This window comes from Mustela putorius, unplaced genomic scaffold, assembly GCF_011764305.1.
Source record: "Mustela putorius furo isolate JIRA1106 unplaced genomic scaffold, ASM1176430v1.1 tig00003853_pilon_pilon_pilon, whole genome shotgun sequence".
Classification (NCBI taxonomy): Eukaryota; Metazoa; Chordata; class Mammalia; order Carnivora; family Mustelidae; genus Mustela; species Mustela putorius.
The window spans coordinates 791617-808594 of NW_025422005.1; the positions used below are offsets into that span (position 1 = coordinate 791617).

The 16978-nt window shown below is 59.0% G+C and overlaps 1 protein-coding gene across 8 annotated transcripts in view; it reads right to left on the bottom strand.

The window, feature by feature from the left end:
- Positions 1-16978, bottom strand: part of CFAP74 (cilia and flagella associated protein 74) — a 61603-nt gene that overhangs the window by 9155 nt on the left and 35470 nt on the right. For all 8 annotated transcript variants that reach the window (XR_006601611.1, XR_006601612.1, XM_013064602.2 and 5 more), the window contains 9 exons: positions 12250-12414; positions 10982-11144; positions 5194-5270; positions 4585-4707; positions 3290-3411; positions 1703-1831; positions 1531-1618; positions 929-1102; positions 234-367 (listed from right to left, as the gene is read on the bottom strand). Coding sequence is in view for 6 of the 8 variants with exons in the window: in XM_013064602.2 (XP_012920056.2) it covers positions 234-367; positions 929-1102; positions 1531-1618; positions 1703-1831; positions 3290-3411; positions 4585-4707; positions 5194-5270; positions 10982-11144; positions 12250-12414 (1175 nt within the window). In the remaining 2 variants the exon portion in view is untranslated. The remainder of the gene's footprint in view (positions 1-233; positions 368-928; positions 1103-1530; positions 1619-1702; positions 1832-3289; positions 3412-4584; positions 4708-5193; positions 5271-10981; positions 11145-12249; positions 12415-16978) is intronic.

Consider the following 16978-nt stretch of genomic DNA (forward strand, 5'->3'; position numbering starts at 1 on the left):
CACATATGTGCACGCGCGTGGACACACAGGGCGAGCTGGCCTAGCACGCGAGGTCCCGGATCCCAGGAGCCTGTACCTGGGTCTGAGGTCCTGGCGGTCCGTCGTGCCTCAGCCCAGGCCTGCAGTCGACCCAGCTGCCCTGCTTGAGTCTGGGGGCGGGACTGCCCCCCACCCCGCCCCACCCCGCGCCAGCTGCACCGGCCCTCCCCAGGGCTCTTGCCTGCCAGGCTCACCGGTTGATCTCGGACTTGCAAACGAGCTCGAAGTCATACTCCTTGGCCTTGGTGGGTTGGAAGATGACGTCAAGCTGGAGCATTTCCAGCGGCAGGATTGTCCCAAACCCGTCATTGGGCTGGATGTCCACAAACTGGCAAATGGAAAACCACTGACCCCAGAGTGAAAACTGGGGTCTGCTGGGGCGTATCGTGGGGGCTGCGTGGACATGCGTGTGGTGTGCACGTGAGCGTGTATACGCGTGTGCGGGTGTGTCAGCATCTCTGGGAGGACATCTGTGTGTGTGTGATCACACGTGCGCATGCGAGTTGTCCGTGTGTCTGTATGTCACGACGCGCCTGTGTGTGCGTGTGAGCGGATGTGTGTGCGCTGTCGCGTTTGTACGTTGTCGGCCCGTGTGTGGGGGTGGCAGGGTTGGCGGCGGAGTGGCCCGCAGAGAGTTGAGGGCAGCCTGCCCTGAGCCTCGTCTTGGCTGCCCTGCGGGCCCAGGCAGGCCAGACTTCTAGAAGGAACAGAGGGAGAGGTCTGGAGTCCTGCCAGGGCATGGGCCAGGGAGGGAGAGACGCTGACGGGCCTGGGGAGGGGTGAGGCCCCCTGGGGCGTCAGCATCCTGGGGCAGCACCGGCCTGGCCCATCCCCAGAGCTTCCCAACTCTGTCCCCGCACACATGCCCCTCCCTGACCAAGCGAGGCACCTTGGGGACCCCGACGAACCCAAACCCCTGGGGCAGGAGGGAGTGGTTGTAGAGGCTGATTTGTGTCCTGATGGCCTCGTAGATGGTGCAGTAGCCGAAGTCCACGGCCGAGGGACTGAGCTCCAGGTCCGAGGTGGTGACCACGGCATGCACGGTAAACACCACCGGCTTGATCTGAAGGGGACACGGCGAGGACGCCACCGTTACTTGTGTCTGTTTCTGCAAATGACTCCACACACGAGAGAGGCAGAAGCGTTGGGCCAGACACAAGACTGGCTTTGGGAAAGACCACTTGCCCGTAGTCCATGACTTCGGAAGCAGGTACCAGAGAGGAGGGGAGGGCCCTGGGTGGGCGGGGGTGGGGGTGCACGAGCGCACGTGCGTATACACACGTGCGCTCGCTGTGAGTGTACACGTGGGCGCGTGTGGGTTCCGGTGGCAGGAGGACGCCCTGCCGGCCCCGCACAGCCCTCACGGGTCTCTCCTGAGCCACAGACACCCGGCCTTCACGGTTGCCGTGTAGGGGCTGCTGGGCCGGGAACCCGCCAGGGCCCTGCCTCCGCGTGAGTGCCCAGCATTCCCGGGGAGTGTCCCACACAGACCTGGTCAGTCACCCGGATTGTCATCGGGGCCTCTAGGACTCTGCTTTCCTTGTCAAAATACTTCCCTGCGTCTTCTGGGAGGGAGAGTCTGGAAGAGAGGACACACTCAGCTTGGAGAAGGACAGGGGCACTGACCTGCGCGCTGCCCACGGCGGGCTCCCCGGGTGCTCACCGCGGCAGGAACTTGAGCTGCACGGCGTAGCAGGACTGGGCCTGGATGTAGCCCGTCTCCGGCAGGAGCTCCATGTGCTCCCGCAGCTCCCTGCACACTTCGAACTTCAGACGCAGTGCCACTTTCGACCTGTGGGGGACACCAGACGGCAACGCTGAGGGTCTGCACCCACGGGACGGACACCCCTTGCGCACCCTGGACGCCCACGGGTGCAGGTGCACAGCCCGGCTTGCTAAGGGATGATTTCCTGGGGAGGAGGAGGAGTTCCTACGAACGGAAAGCCCGCCATGGAAATACGGCCCTAGTCAATTCTCAGAGGCCGGAGTGTTTTCTGGCAAGAACTTTGCGGGACAGGCACACCCAGTGCGAGGACCTGGAGGGGTGTGGGCCCGGGGGGCAGGTACCCCTGGCTGTGGGGCTCTGCCATACTCCTGCCCAGGAGAAGGTTGGGGATGGGCCTGAGGCCTCTTCCCCTGGCTCTGCCCCTCCTCCAACTCTGAAGCAGCCAGAGGTGTCGGGTGCATGGGGTGTCTGCTTCTAGTCAGGGCCTCTTGCTCGCTGGGCCCCGTCTGGGCTCACCTGGAACCTTCCCTTTGCCTACCATGAAGTGTCCCCACACCCCTGCCTGCCTTTGAGTCTCCTGCAAACCAAGTGACCTGGCTGGCTGTCACGGACACACGCCCCCACGGGTGTGCAGCGGGGATCTTTGTTTGTCCCCTAGGCCTACGGCTGTCCCTGCCCCCAAAAGCAGCTGCACCACCCGCCCTGAGATAAACTGGCAGAGGCTGCTCACCCTAGTTTCCCAAACAAGTCCACGGGGCCCCTCCCGAGTCCCCGATGTTTGTGGTCCTGGCAAGGGACAGGCATGTCCCCCCACAGACGCAGGGTCACGGAGGAAGTCTGCGGGACTTCCACACCTACGAGCCGGGTCTGTGCTGGAGGCAGGGCTCGCGAAGCCCGGGGGCCTGGCGTCAGCAGGTACCGGCACCAGGCCTATTTGGGGAATGACAGTTGCCTAAGAGCTAACCATGGCCTTTGCCCACTCTTCTCCATCTAGGCTATATGTCAGTAAAAAGCTTTTAGAAATGACTGGTCCTGTGTCTGGACGCCTTTGCAAGACCCCCTAGAGAGAAGCTTGCTTCTTTCCTTGGGGCTCCGTCTGCTTTTCCTCTCATGGCTGTGCTCCTGGCTTTCCTGTCTGTGTCCATGAGGCGCCAAGGACAAGGGTGTGTGTGTGGGGGGGGGAGGGGCGTCCCTTTCTGGCTGGAGCCGCTCACCATAGACCCAGGGGCTTGGAACAACACAGACTTATTCTCCTGTTGTTCTGGAGGTCAGAACCAGACATGGGTCCCTCTGGCTAAGGTCCAGCTGCGGCCAGGGCTGCCTCCTTCTGGGGCTCTGGCCCTTCCCCGGGTCTAGAGGTACTGCCTCCCTGGCCATGGCCAGGCCTCGTCTTCCTCTCTGACTTCCTCTGCGTCTGACCCTGGCCCTGCTGTGCCTCCCACCACAATGACCATGAGGGGCGACCCAGCGGGAGGTCCGGCCGAATGGCGCAGTGGTCGGGGCTCCGCTGCCCGCAGCGCTCACCGAGTATGCACGAGGATGGAGTCCTGGTACAGCCGGTCGTACATACAAATCTTCAGGTCCACATTGGGCTTCGGTACCCAGACCGGCACGTCAATAGCGACGCCCATGACTCTGAAATACAACTGAGTTTGAAGGTGCAAAGTCAGTGACACCTCCGTTGGCCAACGGGTGACGCCCAGCCGCAGGGTTTTAGGACTTACAAGTGTCGGAAGGTACTCGTTAAACTGGCCACGTGTTGGAGTTCTGTGGCAGTTTTCACATGATATACTTTAAACAATCCTTATTATCAAAACGTTCAAACGTAAGAAGATAGACTAGCATAGTGTGTTGTCATGCACCCATCACAGAGCTTCCTGATGGTCGGCGCTTTCAGCTGCTTAAACAAACCCTTTCATTACAGAATAATGATCTCCCAGACACACAACGTAGGTGGAGGCTCAGGGGTCTCGGTCTGCCCAGGGACAGAGGGAAGCACTTCTCTCCCCTCCGCAGCAACAAGCTCCTCCCAGCCAGACCCCGAGTCCTGGGTCTCAGGACGTTTGGGGGTCTGTGGGGGTCCCGCAGGGACAGCCTGAGCCCAACAACCCCTCCCAGGCCGGGCAGACGCCCAGCAGGGGAGGCAATATCCTGGGGTGGCGGTGGCGAGCCAAGGCCTCCACACACCTTCCTCCAGGACCCCCGGCCCAAGGAGGGGGCCGCCGGCCCACAGGATGGGGCTCGTGAGAGTTCGAACACCCCAGCTGGCAGACCCTAGGCCACAGGGTCCCTGCGGCACAGACAAGACGATCGCGGGTTAAAGACAGAACGTGTCTGTGGTCTCAGGGCCGGGAAGGCACGGAGGGCGTGACCGGTGTGACCCCCCAGGTCGGGAATCTGCTTACAGCTCCGACACACACGTGCACACGTCACGTCGATAAACTCAGTTGTGCCTTTGGTCACAACAAACGTAGCAACAAATCAAGCGATGACAGAGCGGACAGATCACGGTCTCTGAGCAAGACCTAACAGACCTTCAGTGAGGGGACAGATCGGCAAGTCAAGACTGCAAGTACTTGGAGTGAGAAGAGGCATTTCTAGTGACTGAGGGCAGGGGCTCCGCACAGGTGCGCACGGACGTGTGTGCTCAGGCGTGTTCGCGTGCACGTGTGTGTCTCAGCTGTGGAGCCGACCATCCGGGCCACCGACAGGCTGTCCAGGCTTGGGCAGCGCACTCAGTGTCCTCACGGGGGTGCGGTGGGGGGAGTGCAGAGGGGCAGGGACCCCAGGGCCGTGCCGTGCCGCGGTGGGGTACTCACGGTCGGGCACTGCTGATTCTTGAACACAACCTTGAACTTGGTCTGGACCTCTCCTGGGATGACGGGCGTGAAGGTGACCGGCACTTTGACGGAGCTGAAGGGGCCGATCTCCCCCTCTGTGTCCTGCACGGGAAGAGAGGCCAGTCGGCCTTCACGTTTCCATCAAGGCGCTTCCCCTGTCCTCACCCAGGGCCGCATCACCACCACAGTGAGTGTCCTTGGGTGGACTGGGCCTGCCCTTCGAGGACTTACTGCCCAGCATCACAGCAGAACCCCGCCTGTGTGCTTGTCCTCTCCATGACCTGGGCCCCGTGCACACGTGCGCACACACGCACGCACACACACACTCCATGCTCCAGGCCCGCCCGTGTCTTCTCGCAGTGGACACTCTGCTGCCGGTCCCTCTGCTGCTCCAGTCCTGCCCAGTCCCTTCTTGGGATGGGGGTGGCCGCAGGCTGGCTGACCGTGCCGGCTGCCCAGAGACTGAGAGGCCAGACGAGCCTCATCCAGCCCTGGTCAAGTGGAAGGGTCTTCCCCGGGGGAGGGGGCAGCCGGTCAGGAGGGCACGCCTGCAGGAAGGTGGCCTGTGGGGCAGCAGGCCTTGCTGACCTCTCCCAGCGAGATCTCTGTCGGCTCCTCGTTGTGGGGTATGGTCACGACAGTGGTCACGCTCATTCCCTCGGATTCTGGAAGAGAAGGAAGTCCAGATGAGACGGCTGGCTGGGCAGCCCAGGGGGCCCAGGGGATCTGGGCCCTCCTCCTCCGGGTGCAACAGCTACCCAGCCAGCTCCCTCGCTCCAGCCCCGCTCTGCAAAGAATGACTCTGGCACAGGAGGGGCAGAGCGGGGAGGGGCTTCTCAGGCGGACGACAGGGCACCATGGCCTCCGGAGCTGGAGACTGGGGGCGGGAGGGGATTGCCGAGGCCGGGGGAGGAGAGGTTGGTGAGGAGCTGGCTGTGTGTGGCCGGTGGGGTGCAGGGCTCGGAGTGCCGGAGCCAGAGGAGCTGGAACAAGCCAGCCCTTTGGGGGTCGGGGGACTAGAGAGTGGGCTCTGAGGGTGGTGTGGTCAGAGGAGGAAACCAGAAGGCCCAGCAGAGAGGAGCGCTGGGCCGAGGGAGGGAAGAGACGCCGGAGGACGGCCTGGGGACGGGGACGCTTGTGGTGGCCTGTGGAGCAGAGGGACCCAGGCCTGAGAGTTCACAATGACACCGCCTTCCGAGTGTCCCAGCCGAGTCCCCGCTACTTAGCATGGCCCGTGCCTGTGCCGCCGGCATGTCCCCCGCTGGTGGCCTGCGCCTGCTGACCTGCCCCGTGGCTATTTGTCAGGAAGGGCCCTGAACGCAGATGCCGATTCCTCTCGTCCGAGAAGGTCTTTCTGCAGATTTTGCTTGTGACACAATGTGACAGGAGAGGTGAAGGTCAGCACCTTTCCTAGTCCCGTGCCCGGGCTGCCGGGCTGGCCACCGCGGAGATCCCGGGTGCCCTCCGGCGGCCTGCCCCAGGCCTGCCCCAGGCCTGCCCCGACACACGTGTGCCCGGCGGGGCTGGACGATTCACCGGCAGGGGCGTGCGCACCCTTTCTGGGGTCTGGGGTTGGTCTGGGCGCCCCCAACTTGGCAGACTGTCACCGCACTCAGCAGCCACAGCCGTCACCTGGTGGGGAGGGGCCGTCGGCTGTCCCCATCTTGATGTTTATGTCCTTGTCTGTTTCAGACCTGAGATCATGCCCGGAGCCCAAACCAAGAGGACGCTTAACTGGCTGAGCCACCCAGGTGCCCTTCCTGCCTATTTTTAAACTGGGACATTTGTTTTCTCACTGAATTGTGGAAATTCTTTGCGACGTCGGGCGGGCTCTTCAGCAGACGCGTCATTCGCTGGTGTTTCTGATGCAAAGTCTCGCCCTTGCATTCTCTTAGCACTCTCGTCAGAAGGGCAGGTGTTTTCAGTTTTAACGAAGTCCGGGTTGTAACTTGCATTATTATTTCCTTCAGTTTTCCATTGTGAGACGCGGACTCCCTCAGCCCCGCCCCTCGACCCCGGCCCCAGCTCCTCCTCCCCGTGACCGACGTGTGTTCTCTGAGGTCGAGTCTGATTCTCGGTTTGCCTCTCTTTTCCTCCTTTGCTCGTTTCCCCCTTAAATCTCCCCTGTGGGAGGTGACACGGTGTCTGTCTCTGACTCATTTTGCTCAGCACGATACTCTCTAGCTCCAGCCGCGTCCTTGCGAGGCCGAGACGTGGCTGCGTTCGAGTCCGTTGTCTGCACCACGTCCTCGTCTGTCCGCTCAGGCTGCTGTGGCGAGTTCCACAGTTTGGCTCGTGGAGATGATGTCCACATAGGGCCGCGCGAGGTAGGATCTTTGTATTCTTTGGTAAGTGCCTGGTAATGACATTGCTGGCTCATAGGGTAGCTCTATTTTTGACTTTTTTTTTCTTATTTTTCTTATTTTGACTTTCTTTCCTTTTCTTTTTTTTTTTTTTTTAAAGATTTATTGATTTATTTATTTGACAGACAGAGATCACCAGTAGGCAGAGAGGCAGGCAGAGAGAGAGAGGGGGGAAGCAGGCTCCCCGCTGAGCAGAGAGCCCGATGCGGGGCTCGATCCCAGGACCCCGGGATCATGACCTGAGCCGAAGGCAGCAGCTTAACCCACTGAGCCACCCAGGCGCCCCTTACTTTGACTTTCTGAGGACCCTCCGCAGGGTTTGCCAGAGCCGCCGCACCAGCTCGCGTCCCCCCAGCAGCGCACGAGGCTCCCCTTCGCCCGCATCCTCGCCAACGCCGGTTGTTTCTCGTGTTGTTGATTCGGCCCTTCCGACAGGCGACAGGCGGGAGGTGACAGCTCGCTGAGGTTCTGATCTGTGGATCCCCGATGCCGAGTCGCGCGGACCGTCTTCTCAGGTCTGTCGGCCGCCTGGAGGTCTTCGCCCAGTTTTGAAATGGTGTTGTTGGCCTTTGGGGCACTGAGTTGCATGTATCCCAGATTTTAGATACTAACCCTTTACCGGATGTGTCGTTTGCAAGTCTCTTCTTCCGCTCGGTAGGTTGACTTTCAGTTTTACGGCTGTTTCTTTTGCTGGGCAGAAACTTTTTACTTCTGTGCAGGCCCAAAAGTTTGTTTTTGCTTTTGTTTCCCTTGCCTTAGGAGACGTGTCTAGAAAAATATTGCTATGGTCAGTGTCAAAGAGGTTATTGCCTGGGGCGCCTGGGTGGCTCAGTGGGTTAAAGCCTCGGCCTTCGGCTCAGGTCATGATCCCAGGGTCCTGGGATCGAGCCCCGCATCGGACTCTCTGCTCAGCGGGGAGCCTGCTTCCTCCTCTCTCTCTGCCTACTTGTGTTCTCTATCTATCAAATAAATAAAAAATCTTAAAAAAAAAAAAAGAGGTTACTGCCTGTGCTATCTTCTAGGATTTTGATGGTTCTCATATTTAGGTCCTTAAAACCTTTTTGAGTTTATTGTTATGGTGTAAGAAAGTGGTCCGGGTTCATGCTGCTGCCTGTGGCTGCCCAGTTTTCCCAGCACCGTCTGTTGAAGAGACTGTTTTCTCCATTGGATATTCTTTCCTCTTTTGTTGAAGATTAATTGACCGTATAATTGTGGGTTCCTATTTGGATTTTCTATCCTGTTCTTTTGACTTATGTGTCTACTTTTGTGCCAGTATCACACTGTTTTAATTGCTACCGCTTTGTAATATAACTTGAAGTCTGGAATTATGATACCTCCAGTTTTGTTTTTCTTTTCTTTTTCAGGATTGCTTTGGCTAGTCAGGGTCTTCTGTGGTTCCACACAAATTTTAGGATTATTTGTTCCTTGTTCCAGCTCTGAGAAAAATGCTGCTGGCATTTTGATAGGGATTACATTAGACCTGTGGACTGCAGGACGCCTGGGGGGCTCAGAGGGGGAAGCATCTGCCTTCAGCTCAGCTCAAGATCCCGGGGTCCCGAGATCAAGCCCCAGGGAGCTCCTCCCTCTCCCTCGGCTCCTCCCTTACTGCTCTCGCTCGCTTGCTCACTCTGAAATCAATCAATCAATCAATAACTTAAAAAAAAAAAGAAAGAGAAATTGCCCGTGAAGCCGTCTGGTCCTGGCCTTTTGCTTGTTGGGAGATTTTGATCCCTGGTTCCATTTCATTCGATTTGTCTATTTAGACTTTGTTTTTTCCTGCTTTAGTTCTGGAAGGCGTATGTTTTTAGGAACTTGTCCATTCCCCCAGGTTCTCCGATTGGTTGGCATATAGGTTTTCTTTTCTTTTTTTAAAAAGATTTTTATTTATTTATTTGACAGACAGAGATCACAAGCAGGCAGAGAGGCAGGCAGAGAGAGATGGAGAAGCAGGCTCCCCGCTGAGCAGAGAGCCCGATGCGGGGCTCGATCCCAGGACCCTGAGATCATAACCGACCTGAGCCGAAGGCGGAGACTTTAACCCACGGAGCCACCCAGGAGCCCCTCTTTCTTTTTTTAAAAAAGATTTTATTTATTTATTTGAGAGAGAGAGACCACGTAAGGAGCAGGGGGAGAGGGAGAGGGGGAAGCAGATCCCACAGAGCCGGGAGCCTGACGCGGGACTCAACCCCAGGACCCCGGGCTCGTGACCTGAGCCAAAGGCAGAAGCGGCACCCACGGAGCCCTGGCACCGTGGCGCACAGGTGTTCGTGCCGTCTGCGGCCGCTGCTTGAGTTCCTGTGGCACTGGGTGTTGTTTCTCCTCCTTCACTGGGGCTTCATTCGTTTGGGTCGTCTCTCTCTCTCTCATCTGGCTGGAGGTTTCTCAGTTTTGTTCATCTTTTGAAAGAACCAACTCCTGGCTTCATTGACCTAGTCTACGGTTTGCTTTTTTAGTTTTTGTTTTTTAGTTTCATCTACTTCTGTTCTGATCTTTATTATTTTTTCCTTTTGCTGGGTTTGGGCTTCGTTCTCCTTTTCCTAGCTCCGTTAGGTGTAACTTCTGGCTGTTTGAGACGCTTGCTTCAGGAGGCCTCGGGGGCTCCAAACTTCCTTCTTAGAACTGCTTTTGCTGCCTCCCAAAGTAGGTGGTGATTTTTAAAAAAATGGATCGCACTTTTGAGGTCAGATCTAAGAAATCTTTGCCCAACACACCATTATACTGATTTTCTCATATGTTTTGCTTTAGAAGTTTCATATTTTACATTTAGGTCAATGATTTATTTTGAGTAGTTTCTGTTTACAGTGGGAGGAATGGGTGCAGGTTCATTGGGGGGCGTATGTTTATCTAATTAAGGTCTCATTTGTGGAAGACAGTTTTTCTTCCTCCCAGGAGTGACCGTTGCATCTCTAGGGAAGCTGGGCCGGCTGTACACGTGCACGCCCACTTCTGGACTCGGCTCTGTCCCTTCGAGTCTCCGTGTCGCTCCCTCTGCAGAGTCTCGTCCCTGTAGCTTTAGAGGAAGTGCTGGAATCAGGTAGTCTGAGCCTTCCAAGTCTTCCAGTCTTTATCGCAACTCTTTTGGGTGCTGTAGATGCTCTGGGTACCCACAGGAATTTTCGAATCGGCCGTCGACTCCCACAGATGTGGCTGGTGTGGCTCTGCTGGGCAGCTCGGTCCCGGACGCGGCTGGCAGGGACCTGAACGGACACCAGCATGTTGGAAAAGATCTGGCCATGAGCAAGGAGAGGGAGGCCGCGGGGCGCAGCGGGCCTGTGCGCGCTCACAGGGACCGTCGTGGCCGGCGGCACAGTGGACACACCCCGAAGCCCCACGCGTGCCTGGGGGCCGCGGGTCTGTGACCTAAGGTGGCTACGGGTGTGGACGCCGCACGGTGGTAGAGACGGAGGACCCGCTGCCACGGTGGCGTGAGCCACGGGAGTCTTCCAGGCTCTGTTCCCGTGAGGCTGACACGAGAAATCCGCCTTCCTGCGTGTGTGTGGAAGGGGAACTGTCCAGGGAGGCAGGGAGGTGACGGGAACACGGCCACCAGCCGTCGGGGCGAGGCTGGGCCTGCAGAGCATTCCTTGTCCTGCGGGGGCTGGGGCCGTTGGCGGGGACTCCTCTGTGGACCCTCCTCACCTCATACTGTTCTGGACGGGCAGGGCCGGGGGTCCTAGACAGCGGGGTGTCCCTGACCCTGTCAGTGGAGCCTCCCCGTCTTCCTCCCTCCCCGTGCCCTCTGCTCTGTCCAGTGGCTGCGCGCCTGGGGCGGCTCCTCCGCTGTCCTTGTTGGGAGTTCCGTTAAATGTCCATCTAGCGCACCTGTGACTGCAGACGTCACTCGCCTCCACAGCCCGCATTTGTCCGAATGTATATATTTCCTTATTTACCATCACTTAACAACCACGTCCTAGAGAAACACCGCACAGTCCAGCCCTCTGGCACCACATGGGCTCCGGTCAGAGCCCCCAGGAGGCAGCAGGTGCCTGCCCCCCCCCCCGTGCCCAGCTCACCCGTGGGGCGCCCCTCTTCCGGCTCCTTGCTGTCCAGCTTCCCAGACTCCTTCGGGCTCGGCATGTCTGCGGGGGAGGGCTCGTTGCCCTCCGTCTGTTGCTCAGAAACGCCGGTGATGATTTTATCGTAGAAACTTTTATCTTCGTCTGTGAACACGCTGCTCTAGAAAGGACGTGACGCTCTTACTGGCCGCTTCCCATTTGCTTTTCCCTCTCTACTGCCCAGAGCCCTGTTGCCAGCAGGGCCACGTGGGGAGCCTGGCCGTGGTGCTCCTCCCTCTCTCCTGAGCCAGGCGCGCAGAGCACCGCAGCCGAGGGGCGCGGGCCCCACCGCCCATCTCTAGTCCAGGCTGGCTCCTTGCTCCTCCACAGGCACTGATGCCGGGTCGTGGGTCCTCCAGCATGCCCGTTCCACGGTCTCTCTCCATGCTGACACCCTGCCTCCTTTCCTGGGACACCCGGTTTGTCTCCCCACGTGGGGCTGCTGCTCCGTACTCTCGGCCCAGAGACCTGCAGGTCCGAAAGCCGACCCAGCCTGTGCCTGCCTCCTCACCCACCATTCTCCTGGCTCTGCTCCGGGTTCACACCCCAGCCCTCTCCACCTCTGTCCCTACCCCACTGGTCCTGGCCCTCCCTGCGGGAGACACGTCTGGGGCCTCTGGGAGACCCCTGGGCTACTGGACCAAAAGCGTAAGGTGGCTCAGTGCTTCTCGCCGGGAGTCCCTCTCACCCATCCTCACCCTGAAAGACCTCCCAGTGCCCACGGGTATGACGGAAGTGGTCTCCACAGATGGGGTCCCGCCTGTGGTGCTCTGGGGTCGTGTCTACGCGCTCAGCAGCATGTCCGCACGGCCTTCCCATGGAAAGACCGTGGCTCACCATGACTTTGGAAAATGTATAGGAGTGGGCAGGGTTTGCTTCAGGCCATGTCCTCTTGGCTGGCCTGTCCCAAGCAGGGACTTCACAGGAACATCGGGAGAAAGGTGGGTCCCCTGTGGCTCTCAGGCTTGGAGCTCTTGGCCATTGCCCCATCAGTCACCACACACTCGAGAGGGGTCAGGGTCCAGTTGCCACTGGATCTGACAGGCAGCCCCAGGTGGCCGGAGCCAATTTTTCCCACTTTGCCAGACAGTGCCACCCAGCCCTGTGTTGACAGGCTCCTTCCCACCACCACTGTTTCATACTCACAGGACTGTCTTGGGTGGGGGGAGGCATCACACCCCGCCCCTGCCTGAGGAGCCACGGCTAACTATAGGCAACACACTCACCATTTTCATGGCCGACTGGGCGATGCCTATTTCACAGGACTCTGACATCCGAAGAAACTTGAACTTGGTGCCCAAGCCCCCGGCGTTGGTCAGCGTGATGGTCCGGGATGTGGTCTCCCCCACCACATAGCTGCCAAAGTCGATGAGCTCCTTGTCAAGAGACAGCTGCCGAAAGACCCAGGGATGACCAGGGTGACCGTGCCCGACAGACTCTCCTCTCCTGCCTGCTGCCCTGCAGCCCCAAGGGGACCCCAGGGCTCTGGCCCCTTCCTCCTGCGTGAGGCCGAGTCCTGGATCTGGTTCCAGGGGGACCCTTGCACACCCCAGGGACAATGTCCACATCCTAGAAATTGTCGGTTTGTGGACTGATCATGGTGATTTGGGAGCTCCTGAGCTCTAACCTAACAGGTCAAGTTAGCTAAAAAGAAATGAGTGATCAAGCCATGAAAAGACGGAGAAACCTCGAGTGCACGTTACTTAAGGGACTGAACCTGGAAAGGGTACATACAGTGATTCCAACTGTATGGCATTCTGGAAAAGTCAAAATTAAGGAGATAGTCAAGAGCTCAGGGGTGGCCAGCAGTTTCGGGGGAGGGAGGAATGAGTGGGCGGAGCACCGGGGGTCGGCAGCGACAGCTCCGTGTGACCGCAGCAGTGACGACGTGTGGCTGGAGCTTTGTCCAAACCACAGAAGGCACAGCCGTGTGGGACCCTCAGTAGACCCGGGCCCTGGAGCCCGTGGGAGCCCCGCGGCCGCTGGAACAAAGGGCCAGGCGGGAGGGGGGCGGGGGGGGGCAGGGGCACGCGGGAAATCTCGGCGGCTGCCCCTCACGCCGGATGGGAACCCAGAGCTGCTCTCAGTAGTAAAGTCTACTGAAAAATACATCATTTGGGAGTTTGAGGAAATCTCAGGATGGAATGCGGATGTCACGAAACAATCTCGCTTGGTCACCGTTTGAATAAACGACCTGACTAGAGAGTGGGGAGAAGGCTCTGAGCTGAGTCAGTCCAGGGCCGGAGGGTTCTGTGGGCTGAAGGCTGCAGCCCCGCGTGTGGAGCGTGGGGGCTCTGGCCGGAGCACTGTTTCCAGGGGAGGGCTTGCTGTGCGGCTGCACTCGCGCCGGGCTGAATGACCAGGGCACGGCGGTGGGTGGGGAGCCGCGCCCTCGCCGTGGGGCCGGAGTTCACGGGCGAGCCGGGAAGAGGCCGGGATGGCCCGTGGGGACTGCGTTAGAGCGAGTGACCGCGTGCCTGTTTGGGGCAACAGGCCGGCCCCAGCGGCCCCTCCCGGCCCCTCTCCTGGTCTTTTCCTCCCTCTCTCCCTCCTCCCTCCCTTCTTGCCTTTCCCTCTTTCTCTCTATCTTAAAAGATTGATTTATTTATTGAGAGAGAGTGTGGGCGCACGTGAACGGGGGGAGAGTCGCGAGCAGGTTCTGCACCGGGCACGGAGATGGACGCGGGGCTTGATCTCACAACCCTGCGATGGCAACCTGAGCCAAAATCAAGAGTCTCGGAAACTGAACCGACTGTGCCTCCAGGCACCCCCGCGACCGGTTGCTAGTGACGCTCTCCAGCGAGCGGCGCGGGGCTCTCGGGAGAAAGGACTCACTGCAGCGCGGGCCAGGGGGTGCGCAGATGAGCCTGGCCCGCTTTCTGTTACGAAAGGACGTGCCGCGAGGCGAGCTCTGCGCACAGTCACAGCCACGCATCGGAGGGACGCGGAGGACGGCGGACTGGCTCCCAGGAAGCACGTGGGCAGGAACGGAGAAGCTGTATCTGATTCTAACTCAAAGGGTAAAGTAAAGACGTGATTTTATAAAATAATGAATGTGGAAGACATGAATCTCTGTTACAGAAGAATTCCAAATGATTCACGCGGCCAGTCACTCCTCCCTGAGCCGGAGCGCGCCTCCCGCCCCTCGAGTCCTCCCAGGGAGCACAGTCTGGCAGGAGGGCAGCAGAAGAGAGGCATCATGGGGAGGAGGCCCGGCGGCCGCACCGAGTCAGGCAAAGGGCGAGTCGCGCTGGGAGGCACGTGGTAGTGCTGCCCTCCGTGTCATGAGGCCAGAAGCCTGCAGTCCTGCTCCCCAAACCCGCCACGTCGGGCCGCTTGAGCGATGGACTTCAGACAAGTCCCACTGGAGGAGCATTCTACACAGTAACTGATTCCAAACCGCCAAGGTCATCCAAAAAGAGAAAGTCTCGGAAACCGTCACAGCCAGAGAGAGGGGAGCCTCCTACACTGCTGCTGGGAGTACAAGCTGGAAAACAGCGTGGAGGGTCCTCAAGAAGTCAACAACAGAGCTACCCTGCAACCCAGCAATCACACTACTGGGTATTTATTTACCCTAAAGATACAAAGGTAGTGGGGCACCTGGGTGGCTCAGTGGGTTAAAGCCTCTACCTTTAGCTCAGGTCATGATCCCAGGGTCCTGGGATCGAGCTCGCATTGGGCTCTCTGCTTAGCGGGGAGCCCGCTTCCTCTTCTTTCTCTCTCTGCCTCTCTGCCTACTTGTGATCTCTGTCAAGTAAATAAAATCTTAAAAAAAAAAAAAAAGATACAAACGTAGTGATCCGAAGGGGCATGTGCACCCCAATGTTTATAGCAGCAATGTCTACAACAGCCAAACTATGGAAAGAACCTAGATGTCCATCAACAGTTGAATGCATAAAGAAGATATGGTATATGTGCGCGCGCACACACACACACACACACACACACTGGAATACCATGCAGCCAGGTTGGGTTATGGACACTGGAGAGGGTATGTGCTACGGTGAGCGCTGTGACTTGTGTAAGCCTGATGAGTCACAGACCCATACCCCTGAAACAAATAATATATGTTAATAAAAAAAAAAACCTGTCATGGTCACAAGGACCCACACAAAGCAGCCGCCATAAGGAACGTGTTATGTAGGATGTGATGCCCAGAAACTGAACATCAGGTAAAATCTGCGGAAATCTGAATAATGTGTCTTCTTCAGCTGATAATGACGATACGTCAATACTGGTTAATGACCTGGATAACCGCGCTGCACTAACACGTTAACAGGGAAACTGGCTGTAGGACTGCATTTTTTCTGTAATGCTAAAACTATTCTAAACAATAAAGTTATTTAAGAAAAACCCAAGCTGGAGGGAGTCTCCAGAGTCAGGAGGACAAGCTCGGGCTCAGAGGGTCTGGCAAGGCCACCGCCGTCCTGGTGACATCAGTGTGCTGTAGGCGCCTCCTTCCCGGGAGGGCGCATGTCCTCCAGGGCACACGTCCCCTCCCCCTCAGGGCCCACAAGCACCTGGCTGTCTCGGCGCTGGCTAAGAAGGTCATGTGCAGGCTGCCTCCCTCTGGGGTTTTTCTGGGCCCCAGGTTTGGAAGCCCAGGAGCTCCACTCTCCCCTGTGCCCCTGTAGGACAGACGCTGCTGAGACCAGACAGAGCAGCCTGTGCACATGTGTGGCCGCGTGAGGGTGTGTGTGGAATGGGTGGGTGTGCGTGTGTGGAGGGACTAGGGGGCACGTGACGTGACCTGTCTCCTGTTATGGGTCGTCAGACGTCCAGAAGCCGTGTCTGGACAGAAGGCCGGGGCCGCCCCCAACGTGCTGAGTGGGAGGCAGGGCCTGGGTGGGCCTGGGCGGCTGCCTGGGCAGGAGCTGTGTGTTCTGAGTGTGGGGGAGACAGAAGGTCCAGCATGAAGCCGGGTGGCTGGAGGGGCTCCCTGTGGGCCGCCTCACCTCTGGCGCGGAAACAGCCCCTGCCTGACCGAGCCACGGAGCGATGGTCCCGGGCACCCTGGTCCCTGCAGCTCCCCCGGTGGCCGCACGACCAAAGTGCAGAGAGCCCCGAGGACACGGGCCCGTGCTGGGCGGACTGGACTGGGGGAGGCTGGACTTCTATGTACTTGGAGACGGGCCAGGCTGCAGATGAGTGCTTCCAGGTCCGTCCAGAGAAGAACCTGAGGCTTTGCCCTCCAGGGGAGCTGGGCTTCCCAGTGCCCGGCCTTCTCCCATGGCTGAGTCCGGGGTCTGAAGCTTGACTCCCCCCAACACTCGCTATTTCTGAGGCTCGTTGCCCAGCAGATAGTGTGCCCTGTGCCGTGGGGCATATGTCCACATGATGTGGGGGCTGCTTCCAAGCCGGGGAGCAGTGGCCATCCTGGAGGCCGGAGGCCCCGGCAAACGTCAGCTCCCCACGGCCCCCATGAGGCTTGGCGGCCACTGGCGGAGCTGTCACAGCCCGGCCGCAGCACGCTGTGTGTGAACCGACGCAGGCGCCCGGGGCTGCCATGGCCACGGCGGGGGGCAAAGTGACACCAAGAACGGACACTAAACCACGAAAGCATGTGGAACACGTGGAACCCATGAACCCGCGAGGAAACAGGAAGAAAGAGAACCTGACTTGGCGCCCTCGCAAGCCATGTCTGTCGCTTATGCTACAGGCTAGGAAGCGAGGGAAATAGAGAAATCAGCAGCTTCGTACAGAAAACGGCAGTCCTGGCCTTCCCCGGGGGGTGGGAGGCCCAGGTGCTGGGACCAGGGAGCACGGCGCCCCAGGAGCCTCGTCCAGCCCAAGGAAGGGGCTGCTTCAGGCAGGAGGCATGGACATTGCTAAAACTCTGAGGTGACAGCCTCGCTCGCTGGGGAGGGGGCAGGTAGTGCCGCGCTGGGTTCCGGAGAGGGCGTGGGCCGTCGCCACGTTATCGGGAGACTGGTCTCGGCCTCAGCACCAGCGGCC